Source organism: Betta splendens, chromosome 15 (genome assembly GCF_900634795.4).
Source record: "Betta splendens chromosome 15, fBetSpl5.4, whole genome shotgun sequence".
Lineage (NCBI taxonomy): Eukaryota > Metazoa > Chordata > Actinopteri > Anabantiformes > Osphronemidae > Betta > Betta splendens.
This window is the reverse complement of record NC_040895.2, coordinates 15,039,681-15,051,123: the sequence shown is the minus strand read 5'-3', so window position 1 is coordinate 15,051,123 and position 11,443 is coordinate 15,039,681. Positions and strand designations below refer to the sequence as shown.

At 41.9% G+C, this 11,443-nt stretch overlaps 1 protein-coding gene across 2 annotated transcripts; it reads right to left on the bottom strand.

The window, feature by feature from the left end:
- Window positions 1–312: 312 nt before the first annotated feature.
- On the bottom strand, window positions 313–10,955 carry atl2 (atlastin GTPase 2). 2 transcript variants are annotated; one of them, XM_029127080.3, is made up of 16 exons: window positions 10,800–10,955; window positions 7,449–7,615; window positions 7,008–7,217; window positions 5,801–5,935; window positions 5,564–5,668; window positions 5,434–5,484; window positions 5,306–5,362; window positions 5,032–5,124; window positions 4,741–4,879; window positions 4,533–4,660; window positions 4,319–4,375; window positions 4,174–4,245; window positions 3,470–3,901; window positions 2,813–2,827; window positions 2,059–2,319; window positions 1,684–1,836 (listed from the first exon to the last, which is right to left on the bottom strand). In XM_029127080.3, exons 1-15 carry the CDS (start codon window positions 10,870–10,872, stop codon window positions 2,212–2,214), a joined length of 1,842 nt encoding a protein of 613 aa, XP_028982913.1. In that variant the 5' UTR covers window positions 10,873–10,955; the 3' UTR covers window positions 1,684–1,836; window positions 2,059–2,211. The 2 variants fall into 2 exon arrangements, with proteins under 2 accessions (XP_028982914.1, XP_028982913.1); XM_029127081.3 differs by lacking the exons at window positions 2,059–2,319; window positions 2,813–2,827 and having other exon boundaries at window positions 313–1,836.
- Between the last annotated feature and the right edge of the window lie 488 nt (window positions 10,956–11,443).

Below are 11,443 nucleotides of genomic sequence, written 5' to 3'. Positions count from 1 at the left end.
GAAGAATTTGTTATACATAAAAAAGCATTTTAGATAAAAGCAAAAAATCCAGACATCAAAATCTGGTAGTTGAGCACATACGTACGTGTACAAACTGACCTGTATGAGTCACCTTCTCCACTGGCATAAGCAGAAGACAGTAAACTGAATGTAAAGCTGTGAGTTTGTTTATGAACTGTATTGTTTTTTCTTTATTTTACAGGAAGTAGAAGTGTTTTAATACTTTTTACTGTGTTGGGAGCTGTCTGTGTAGCTCTATTGAGGCTATAAAGAGGTTGTGCTTGGGACCTCCTAAAAGAACAAACCCAGCGACAGAGTTGTAATGATGATTTATTCTTAAGGTCGACATTTTATTCAAAAATAAATTACCAGAGAATTTTTAAAAGGCAGACAGACATCATCTCCAACCCACTCACAGGTTTTCCTTCTCAGAATCCACATTCACCTAGTTTTTCCTTATCGTCCTTATTGAACTACTGTAACTAATCATTTAACAAACCAGAATGTTAAATTGATAAAAAGGAAAAAAAAACAACCATCAGCAAATGATTTACTACAAAGTGTATACAAAGTTTATTTAAATACTTAATCCCACGTCCATGCCGGTTTGTAATTTGAACAAATGTACAGTATGAGACAGTGTGGACGGAATCAAAAGTTCAGACAGATGAGACCAGCCGTTAGTGTGCTGGACAAAAAATGATTAAGATTCCTAGAGTAAAAATCAATTTGCTGCTTTATGGGAGGAAGATATGAAACATAATTTAGTGATTTGGTTTTAGAGAAGGTCTGTTGTCAGTTAAAGAAACAGTTTAGCAATTTAGAAATAATGCCACAAAAGCAAGAAAATCAGTGTAAGAGAAGCGAGCTCACCATGCAAAAGCCAAACGCTGGTGGGAGACACCAAGGCCACAGAATGCGTGTCTACAATAAAAACTGACCAAAAGCTGTGTGGCTCAGTCTCCAACAGTTTTAGATTCAGTACTACAATCACAAAATACTAAAAAAACATTTTAACAGAGGCTGAACTGAACCCAGAGGTTCTTCAAATGCTTCCTGGTTTCAAATTTAGTGCGAGAATGGAGGCAAACATTTGTGAACTACAAGTAAGTCAGACAGTTTACTTCATGCAGATGCAGTGCAGTTTAACTAGTGACACAATCAACAACCACCTCATTAGCTCTGATTTGTCACTTGTGCTTCAAGGAAACTGCCTGAAGAGGATGTAAACTGAGCTCCGGACTATCTTGCCTGTAACATGAAACGATTAAATGCACAAGTGTTTCAGTTTGCCACCACGGTTGGAAGCAGCTGCCCATAGCGGTGTCAGTTTCCCTGATTTCTAACAGTCCTGGAGCCAGTGCAGTCTGCTACCAGCAATCGTGTCGGGCTACAGTACAAGCTACAGCTAAGGATCCTTCGTCACAGCATGGCACACGAGGACATGGCCGTCCCTCAGCTTCTGTTTTGGCGTGAGGCGATGCTGCCCGTTGCACTGCTCGTGCCTCTCATTCATGTGCAAGTTCTGCTCTGGAGCACTGGGGGGCGATGAAGAGCAGGACAGACAGCAGACCTATAGGTCCACAACAGCAAATAAAGACAGGGCAGCAGTGTGATAGTCTGTGTTTTGGGGCTTTGGTGTTGAACTAGTTCCATTATTACTATGATTGTAGACATTCAGTGAGTGGGAGGGAGATGAGGGAGGGATGAAGAGCATCAGTGAGTCTTTAACTTGGTGTGTTGTGAGCCCTGTTCTGTCAAGCTGGCTTTGATGGAGTTGACCACCGTCTGTCTGACGTTGTCTTCCATATATTGTTCACTTAGCGGCTTCAGGACCTGCAAGAGAAGGATTTCACGTAAGAACAGGCCATACAAGTCATTACATTTTTAAAAACTATAGGAAGAAACTGAAAGAGAAATAAGTTTAACCTTAAATAAAAGGAACTTAAGATTCATTGTTCAACATGCTGACAATGCAACAAAACCAGACTCACAACCTTTACAACAGAAAAAAAAACACTGAAAACCACACATAAGCAGAATAAGAATGTTAAAAACCATTCCGGCAGACTCCTGGTCGTTGAGATCCTGAGTTGGGCCAGTGCTCAGTGTGTGTGTCTGAGTCCACGCCCAAAGGACGCAGCAAAATCAACAAGTAAGTTTAATATGAGAAGAAAATGTTACAGTCTGTAAATGCTGGTCGACCAGCAGCTAATTAGTCTTCTTATAGTTGTTGTTGAGAGGAGGCAGAGCTCTGAGTCCCAGTGTTGAAGAGAGAAGCGATAAGGGTCTCAGAGGCTTCAAAAGTTGGGAAAAAACCTGAGAGGACAAAGCAAGGAGGAACGGAAGAGTTAAACACGGAGCGACAGCAACACGGGAAGGAAAAGATGATGAGCAACAGTAGGACATGGGGGGGGGGCAAATTCCAAAATGTAGCAGCTTCCACAAAGGCCTACACAACTGTCAAAGATAGAAATCCCTTAGTCAGTAACCTCCTTTAAAATCTCAATTTAAAATTCAGTATCTCTCAAAATTCAACCAAACTACAGTTGTTTTTGATTGACAGAATCATAGCTTTTTCAGCAGTGCTGGACCAGCTGCTCATCAACATGTTTAAGGGGACAGTGCATAGTACTGGATATGTGCAGCTGCAGTCACAGGTTTGGCTCTAAGCCTTCTGTAGTGTCACATTTTTAAACACAATTAGTTGCAGTCATTGGCGTCCTGATTATAAGAACTGGTCTGCTTATTTACCAAAAGAAAAAAAATGATCCAAGACAAGATCAGGACAATAGGAACCAACACCCCTCACCTTTCTGACAGCCTTCTGTAAAGCAGGAGATGGAGGAAGAGACAAAAGCAGAGGAAGGAGGGAGAAGTAAGAGCAGACATGAAGGCTGTGTTTGTGGTGAAGCTCAGTATAAGCACCGTGACATAACTGTGGTCAACTACCAAAAGGAATGAAGAAAGCATGAAAACTAAAAACAGGAGCTTCAGAAAAGAACGCAGAGAGAACGAGAGGCTGAAAGGTGAAGATGGCTTTTTAGATGTGAAGACAACTGAATTCAGTGAGAGAAGAGAAATAAAAAAAAAACAAAACAAAACTGGAGGGATCTGGTCTCTGGCTTTTTAAACACCTACAAACAAATAGCAGCAAGTGTAAAAGTCTAATGTACAAACTACAGTAACCATAAATATCAAAAAGAAGACAATGACCTAAATACCTACTTATCTAAACAAAAACTTAATCAAGACTAAAAGCAAGTCAGAGTGTGGTAATAGAATCAGTGACACGAATACAGAACTGAAGTCAAACAACAACAACAACAAGAACAGATGATCACATGCTGGTAACCAAAAACCAGCAGCTCCTTGTAAAGTTAACTAGATGTCAGGTCACTGACTCTGACCCACATTTAACTGCCCAATAACACATTCACCATGTCAGTGTTAGATTGGTTAAACATACCTGTTCCCAGAGCGTCTCCGCCACCTGATCTATCATCACTCCCAATTCCCGAAACTCTCCAGAATACTTGACATAAGCCCAGACACAAAGCGACAGCAGGGCCACACCCATGACCAGGTTGGCCAGAGAGGCGAAGGTGCTGAGGCCGATGAAGCCCGTCAGCCCGGACACCACGTAGGTGACGAACATGACGACGAAGAGCGTGGCCGGTGTGCGTGCTGCATAAAAGATGTTTTTGCCATCGTTGTGTTTGGAGAAGTTGGTGTAGGCGTCGTCCAACTCGGCCTCCAGCTGGTTCTGGTAGCGCTGGCAGAACTCCTCGCCACCCATTTTCTTCACAGAGCGAAAGAAGCGCACAGAGTGCTCTCGAATCTCCTCGTGAGAGCGCTCCAGGTCTGCTGGAGCGATGTACGGCTTGTCTCCTCCGCAGACCTGAAGAAGAAAAACAGTGTGAGTTACAGAGCAAGTAGGACGAGAAGAAGGTGACTAGAGATGTTAAATGTAGGAATGTCTGGAGCATCTGCAATTTAAAGCTTAATAAGAGTAATTGTAATTCTAATCAGACTTGCATTGAGCCTTTGAACATTGCTTCCTTAATCAAACTATCAGATAAGACTATTACATCACATTCTTGGGCATCAGCAGATATTGTGTGATTAAATGAGTGTAATGCATGATGACTGTGAAAGGAGGAATATTCTTGCCTGCTCCATACTTCTGCTGTACAAGTCCTTGGCTCCTGCCACAGCGGTCAAATTGTTTGCTTCTGCTGTTGCCTGAAAAACAAGACGAATGCAATGATGATCCATCCTCATCTAAAATCACCTGAGTTAAAGGAGAGCACCTTACCTGCAGCATGGACTTTGGGTGAGGGAGTTCCTCACCTTGGTAGATATTTATGTAAGCCTACAAAATAAAAACAGTCCAGTATTTTCTGTGCAATGTTAATAGTCTGGCAGTTTTTGTATTTACTCAATGATGTATGATGTAATGACGTAAAAACTGAACTAAACTAAACAATTTGATTTGAACCACAGTATGTTCAAATCAAATCTCACTGCACCTTGAAATACTCCACAAGATCTCTGCAGGTGACTTTGCTGCCTCCGATTTCCTTCTCTACCAGTTTCTCTGGAGCCAACAGGAGAGGAACCAATTTGGCCAGCTCCCTCTTAAAATCACTGTCAATGTCTGAAACAAACAGACAGCGGATAACAGTTTAGCGCTGCGCAAGTTACTTTTCATTTATTTGCATGTTTCTGTCCCTTTACCTTTCAACCTGCCATCAAAGTACGGGTTTGTGGCGACCTTGAGACCAGGATGTGGCAACAAGAAGCAGCTGATGTTGGAGAAGCAGGAGTGAATGTGTTTCCTCACATTCTGTAACTCTTCATGTTGGTTCTCTTTCACCTGTGTCAGCAAACAAGGAAATCCTCTAGTAAGGCCCATCAAATTATTATTATTTAAATTTAATATTAAATATTTAAAGCCTGTGCTTGAATGTATTTATTCTCCGATCTGCTGTAAAAAAAGCTTTTTTAATTGATTTCATAGATTCTTGCCTGTAGTCTTTTTTCCAAGAAGGCGTGGCCTCCTTCCAGGCCATAGTGGTGTTCATAAGGGTAACTCCAGTCTCGAATCAGAAACGTCAAAGACTGAAACACACAAAGACAAGGTGTCTTTCATTTTGGGAATCAAAATTAAGATTTACCAAATTTAGGTAAAACAAATAAAAATTAAGATGACTTGCTGTGCATCTAAATATTTCAAAGAATTTCATGTTTAGTTATTAATTAGGACAACACATCATTACACAGAAGCCAGGAGCAGCCATACCTGGAATGGTTTCTGGTAGATCTCTTCCATTGCAAGTCGTCCATATTCTGTGAAGAGCTAAACAGGAGAGAAATAAATAAGTAAGTCTAGAAACCTAAAGCTGCGGTGGCTGAAGAGTTTACACCAACCTGGAGGTGCTGCAGGTCATCCTCCTGTATGTTCTGGGAAAGGTTATACACCTGAAAAACACAGCATAAGCCCCACTTTGACAAACTGTTTCATAAAAAGAAAGTTTACTTTCTATGTATTCAGTTTCACCTGCACAGAGCTAGTCATTGTGCTGAGGGCAAACACAGTGGCACAGTCCTTTATGGTGGACTGGCTGTCAAATGCTCCCTGTGTGTCGACGAGAATGACAGCAACCTGTTGGGGTCAAGTACAATAGATTTTATTTTAAATGGAGTTAACAGTTGAATCAATATATAAGCTGATATTCACAGTTAACATGTTCTCATGGCACCCGAGAATTTTTGGCACCGTTTGACAACTGTCTACCTTACTGCCGTCGGGTTTGTCAACCACAAATACTTCGTTCCACATCTGAATTCCTGTGGTCTCCCTCTCACAGCCTCCTCTCCAGGTGAAGCCAGTCAGAGGCTCGTCATCACCTCCTATCCACGACTTGCTATCCTGCACATAAAAAGGTGAGATGAGAAGGAGAATGGGGTTCAACAAATAAATCTCACTCAGGGGGCACTGGAGATGATGTTAATGATTGTATCCTGGGCAACATGTGGGTCTGACCATGCTGTCAGTAGCCTCATATGACCAGTACAATGATGGCAGCATATGTAAACTCTAACTGGGATAAGTATTAATAAATATGTACTTATTAATCTAATAAATTACACTGCATTATGGCATTGTTTGTATTTCTGATAGACAAATAAGGAGATTCCTTGACTACAGATAGACACACCTCCAAAAGCTAATAGTTGATTTGCAAGCCAAAGTACACACTGATTTCCCTTTCTGATCTCTGCAGCACATGTAGGCACAACCAAACGATTTTGATAAGTTTAATAAACTTGCCAACACCAGAAAAGCACCAGCTGCATTACAGTACAAACCTCATTATAATTAATACAGGCTGAACAATAGCATCATTAAAGAAAAGCAGGAATAGGTGGATCTGGTCAAGCAATATGTGCCCATGCTCAACAGCTGAGACAATTGGTCACGCCTCTGCTTGTTGCGCGCGCGCGTGTGCGTGTGTGTGTGTGTGTGTGTGTGTGTGTGTGTAAGGTTATCCATGATACTTGTGTGCTGCTGCATGGTCTGGAGGTGTTGTGGTGGGGAGAGCATTTATATATAGTCAGCACCCTGCCTTTATTTATGCACATTATAGCCCATCCCACTGAGCTGGTATCTCACCATGAGAGTGAAGATGAATTACTTGTTTTCACTTGTCACATTCGGGCACACATGCCAGTATGAGCTGTAATCTCATCTGCTGGGCTTGTTCTTCTAGCCCATCTGTTTTCACAATCTCAACTGACTCAGAATGTTGTGCAGTTTTAGGCATAACAGCTGTGCACAGACACCGCACCAGTCACGAGTCTCAAATTCATGACTAACATTTATACATTATGTTAAATTCTAACTGGGACTCTTATTATACTCTTATTTATACATATTCATACAGATTCAGAGTCATAACAATAACTTGACATTATGCACAGAACTATCTATGTTTACTCACCTGTCTGTGCATGTAGCGCAGCATGAAGTCCAGCAGGAAGGACTTGCCCTTGCGGAAGGCCCCGGCCACAGACACGACGACCGCATTCAGGTCCTTCACATGTTCCTGTAGAAGGATCTTCTCCAGTGCTGCAGCATCCAGCTCAAAGCTGTGCTCATCCTCATTGGCCAGGACGATCTGGACGGGTCTGGCCTTTTCCTCCACCACAGCCTGAAGACAGGAGTTTGTAATAAATCAGGGCTTTCCCTGGCATTGACAGAGGCTCAAGTGATTACATTGTGCTGAAGAGCCAGGTTCTATTGAGAAAAGGAAATTGAAAGTGAATAGCTGAGATTGGCCGACAGAGCATCAAGGGAAAAATGAGGCAAGAAGAAAACACTCAGGGTGATGTAGCATGAAGACATAATTCTATACTTGCTTGTTAATAGACAGGAACATTACCTCGACTTCTTGAACGTCTTCTTTCAGCAAGGGACTGAGGTTGGCATTTTTGCCCGAGTTTAAGGCCATGTTCTTGGAAAGCAGGTCATCCTCCAAGTCTTCGGGTTTGGCTAAAGGAGGCTTCTGATTATGCCGAAAAAGGGGGACATCCTCCACGCCACTCAAGCCTGTAGATGACAGGACAAAGGTGAGGAAGAATTAAAAACAAACTGTGTGGTTAGACAACACCCTGCTGTGTTCACATGAAGATAGAGCCAGAGGGAGAATGTGGAGGCAGGTTAATGTGGTATGCCTAAAAGGTTCTGAAGCATTTCTGTGTAACAGGTGAGGAAGTAAAATGCTTCATGCGGGTCCAACTATGGACTGGAATCATTAAGTGGAACAAATCTTTCCGCCTGAGAGACTGTTGTTTTGAGATAAATCAAAGCTAAACGCACCCTATATGGGTCGAACTGTAGACAGGAATCTTTTCAGGATCCTATACTGGGCCAAATGCTGTTATCCACTGTGGTCTACCCATCTAGGTCAATCTCAAAAATAGCTTGAGCTGAAAATCACAAAGGGCCGGCATACAGGGACAAATGCGGTTATGAGGACGACGTTTTAAAATATGTTCTCCATCAAAGTCATTCCCAAAACCACAAACTAATAGCCTACAGTTTGCATGAGGGCTGTACCTATTGATTAGTTTTAATTAATATGTGGCTGGTTGATTGATTTATTGTTACTATTACACAAAGTCCAATGTCATACTCCTGATTCACACACTCTGTGTGACAATCCCTTGCTTATGTACTAAACAGAACTGGTAGGACAAGTACAAAGCATGGCTCATTCAAATACTTTAAAGATTAGCCATTCAGCTGTAGTGAGATGTAGCACCACGTTCAAATCACATCTCAGCAAACCAACACCACTCATGTCTTTTAGTTTGGTTTCCCTCTTTACAAACCACTACAGTAACTTATAGTATAAATATTTAACATTACCAATGTCATCTGTTTTCAAAGAAAACATAAAAAGATTAATTACACAAAGTTCTAGGTGTCTATGTTTTAGAACTTTGAATACATAGACATCATTAGTGTTTGGAGCTCATTTGTTAAACTGAAAGGGCAGGCTTAGTTTTTTTACTTACTAAATTATGAAATAACTAAATGCAGCCTGTAAAAATTCAAGGTCAAATTCATGGGAGAGTAGTTCTGAGGCCTGTGATCAAGACTCTATCTAGAGGCCAGAGGTACAAGAGCATACTGAAAATGAACTTGAAGTTTAGGTCTCCCTGAACAGCAGCAATGTTGGGCCTGCTGTATGTTTGAAAAACTGCTGGAAGCAGGGGACAGTTACGGTAATCTGCTCAGCACACAAATTAGCCCTGCATTCCCCCAGCGTGTGGCAGTGCAGATTAAAATCATGTGCGGAGCAGCAGTCGCAGCAGGATGGAGTGGCACAGTCTGAGGAGAGACACACAAAGACACCATTCTACTGGGGCTGAACTGGAGTCAGCACCGCAGCCGAATGCGAGCGAGAAACAAAATACAACAAGCCAGTCACCTCTGCTGATGTTTGCACATGCTACTGCAGTACATGATAAAGTGATGCACTGTCCTGCTCCCCGGTTGGCAGAAATAGAGGACAGGACTAAAATTAGCTGCCTATGCTTATCTTTTAGAGGCACCGAGCAGATGTTAACTGGCCTACATGCATTCCTGCCTGTACTGTACATACACACAAAGACACGCATGAATTTGTACAGCTTGATATTGAAGGAAGATATACTTAAGGCATTTGAGGCATCTACTGTAGGTGCATTTAACTCTTTCAGCTGTCTAAATAGAGTTTTCACACATGTTTGACTCTTTTCAAAATTCCAAGGAAGGAGAAAATTAAAAAAAACAGTGCAAATGTGCCACAAATGGTTACTCTAGTTCGAGTTAGAATGTGTGTTTAGAAATCAAGGGGAATCATGCCAAATATGTTTGATGCAACACTATTTCTCCTCAACACTTTTTCATTTAAAACATTTCAACAGTCTTTTTGAACCCTTTGACATCCAGACTACCAATATTGAATATTTAAAAAAAAAAATTGTTACCAGGCAACATTGTTCATTCTTTTTCAAAACAAGCAGACTGCAGAGACCCAGTCTATGAACGAGTGCAGGGAATCGACATCATCCCATTAAAATGCAGGTACACTAATTCTCTTCACACTAGCGCTAAAAGAGCCTGACTCAGCATCTCTGCATAAGTCAAGGAGGGCAAGCGTTTAGCTGCAGTAGGCAGACAAATAGTCGGTCTGTGGGGACAAAGGGCAGATTAAGAGCAGCCAACATTTAGTAAATGCTGTTGCCACAGACTCGGTTGCTTCTATTAAAGTAGGCATAAGGGTTATCATGATAAAAGACTCCTCACCAGGTCTCAATCAGGAGCCTTGGAAAACATTTACCTACTGTACCAGTCAAGCAGGACCTTCTTAACAAGCAGCTGCTGACGAAAGTTTCAGTTTAGAAATTAATTGTAGCAGCGACATAATTTTATTTGCTCTTTTAATTATTAACACTTCTATTTTCATCTATTTTGCGCAATATGTTGGTTGTGTCTATCTAATATCTAAACATATTCAGCTTGTTGTCAAATTGCCATAAAAAGCTATAGAAAAACATATACATTTAAAAAAACCAAGAAGTTACTCTATATACATTTCCCGCATTTTCCTTTGACAGCATGGTGACGTCACTGAACTTGCCTTTAGCACTTTTTACGTACCAGCACCTGACAGGTAAAGTTAGTTGTATTCTGTTTTAATAACATTATAGATTATAACGTGTTAATAGTATTAGAGTGATGATAGATCTGCTAACGTCACAGTCAACGCGGACTGTTTTAAAGTTCCTAAACGACGCAGGTGAAGCCGGTTCACGGTGACAGTGGAACAGCTGACGGGTCCAAAGGCGAGAACCCGCGGAGCCGCTGGTTCTCCGAGGTCCGGGACAAAGCGTCGGCCCGGGACAGGTGCCGCTCAGTCTTAACGGACACACGGGACGTTCCAGCGCGTTTAGACAGGAAACAACACGGAGCGACTGGAAGCCTCCCTCGTCCGCTCACTTTCACGCAGTTTGAATTTGTTGACGCCGCGTGGGAGTTAAACGAGGCGTTGAGCGGCGGGAGGTCGCAGCCGCGTCTGACAGGACCGACAACAAACGTCTGGCTAACCGACGAGCGAGAGTTTCCCCCGGACGAGGACAAAGACGACCGCGACTCAAACGCCTCCCGCTTAAACAGCCTCTGGCTCCACGCTCCTCATCTCCTCTGTGAAACATCCACCCGAAGAGCGGAGTCGCCACTTTACCGTCGCGTACGCCGCGGCTCCTGCAGTTTGGCTCGAAGTGATTTCTGCTCCTCAACTCGCTCACCTCCGCCATCTTGGACTTACACTGAAGCCTGACGTGGCTGACGTCAGAGATTCTTTTCTACTTCTCGCGCTGCCTGGTGACGTCACACTGTCCTAAAAACACAATGAGAAAATGTTCGCATATTAAGAAACAACAACTCCACATTTATGAAGGAACAAATGGAGTGAAATAAAGTGAAGTTCTGCAGAGCAGTCTACAGAAAATACAGGGTTAATGTGTAAAATAGTTTACACAACACTACATATATGTCTACTTCTAGTATAAACATTATGGTCAAGACACGTATTTTAGTTTGCGGTTTAGTGTCTGAGCTTTTAATGACAGATTAAAAGAATAATATTAAAATAGCAGCAGTATTGTAGGTGTGTATGAAACCCTGGGTGTGTTCTTAAAATTGCATCTCCTTAACATTAACAACACCAACATACAAAAATGCAGTCATTCATTCTTAATAACCTACATCAATTTTCCCAACAGAGCCCCGTCTACTTTGATTTAAGTTTCAGAAAATGATTTTACTTTCAGCAAAAATCTGATGGGACAATATGTTTTGACAAAACAGATTAATTCAAAGATAAAC

Coding starts and splice junctions, on each gene's coding strand:
- atl2 (XM_029127080.3), bottom strand. CDS start 10,872: ATGGCGGAGGTGAGCGAGTTGAGGAGCAGAAATCACTTCGAGCCAAAC. Junction 5,125..5,305: donor TCTACCAGAAACCATTCCAG/GTATGGCTGCTC, acceptor TGTGTGTTTCAG/TCTTTGACGTTTCTGATTCG. Junction 4,880..5,031: donor TCTTGGAAAAAAGACTACAG/GCAAGAATCTAT, acceptor TTGCTGACACAG/GTGAAAGAGAACCAACATGA.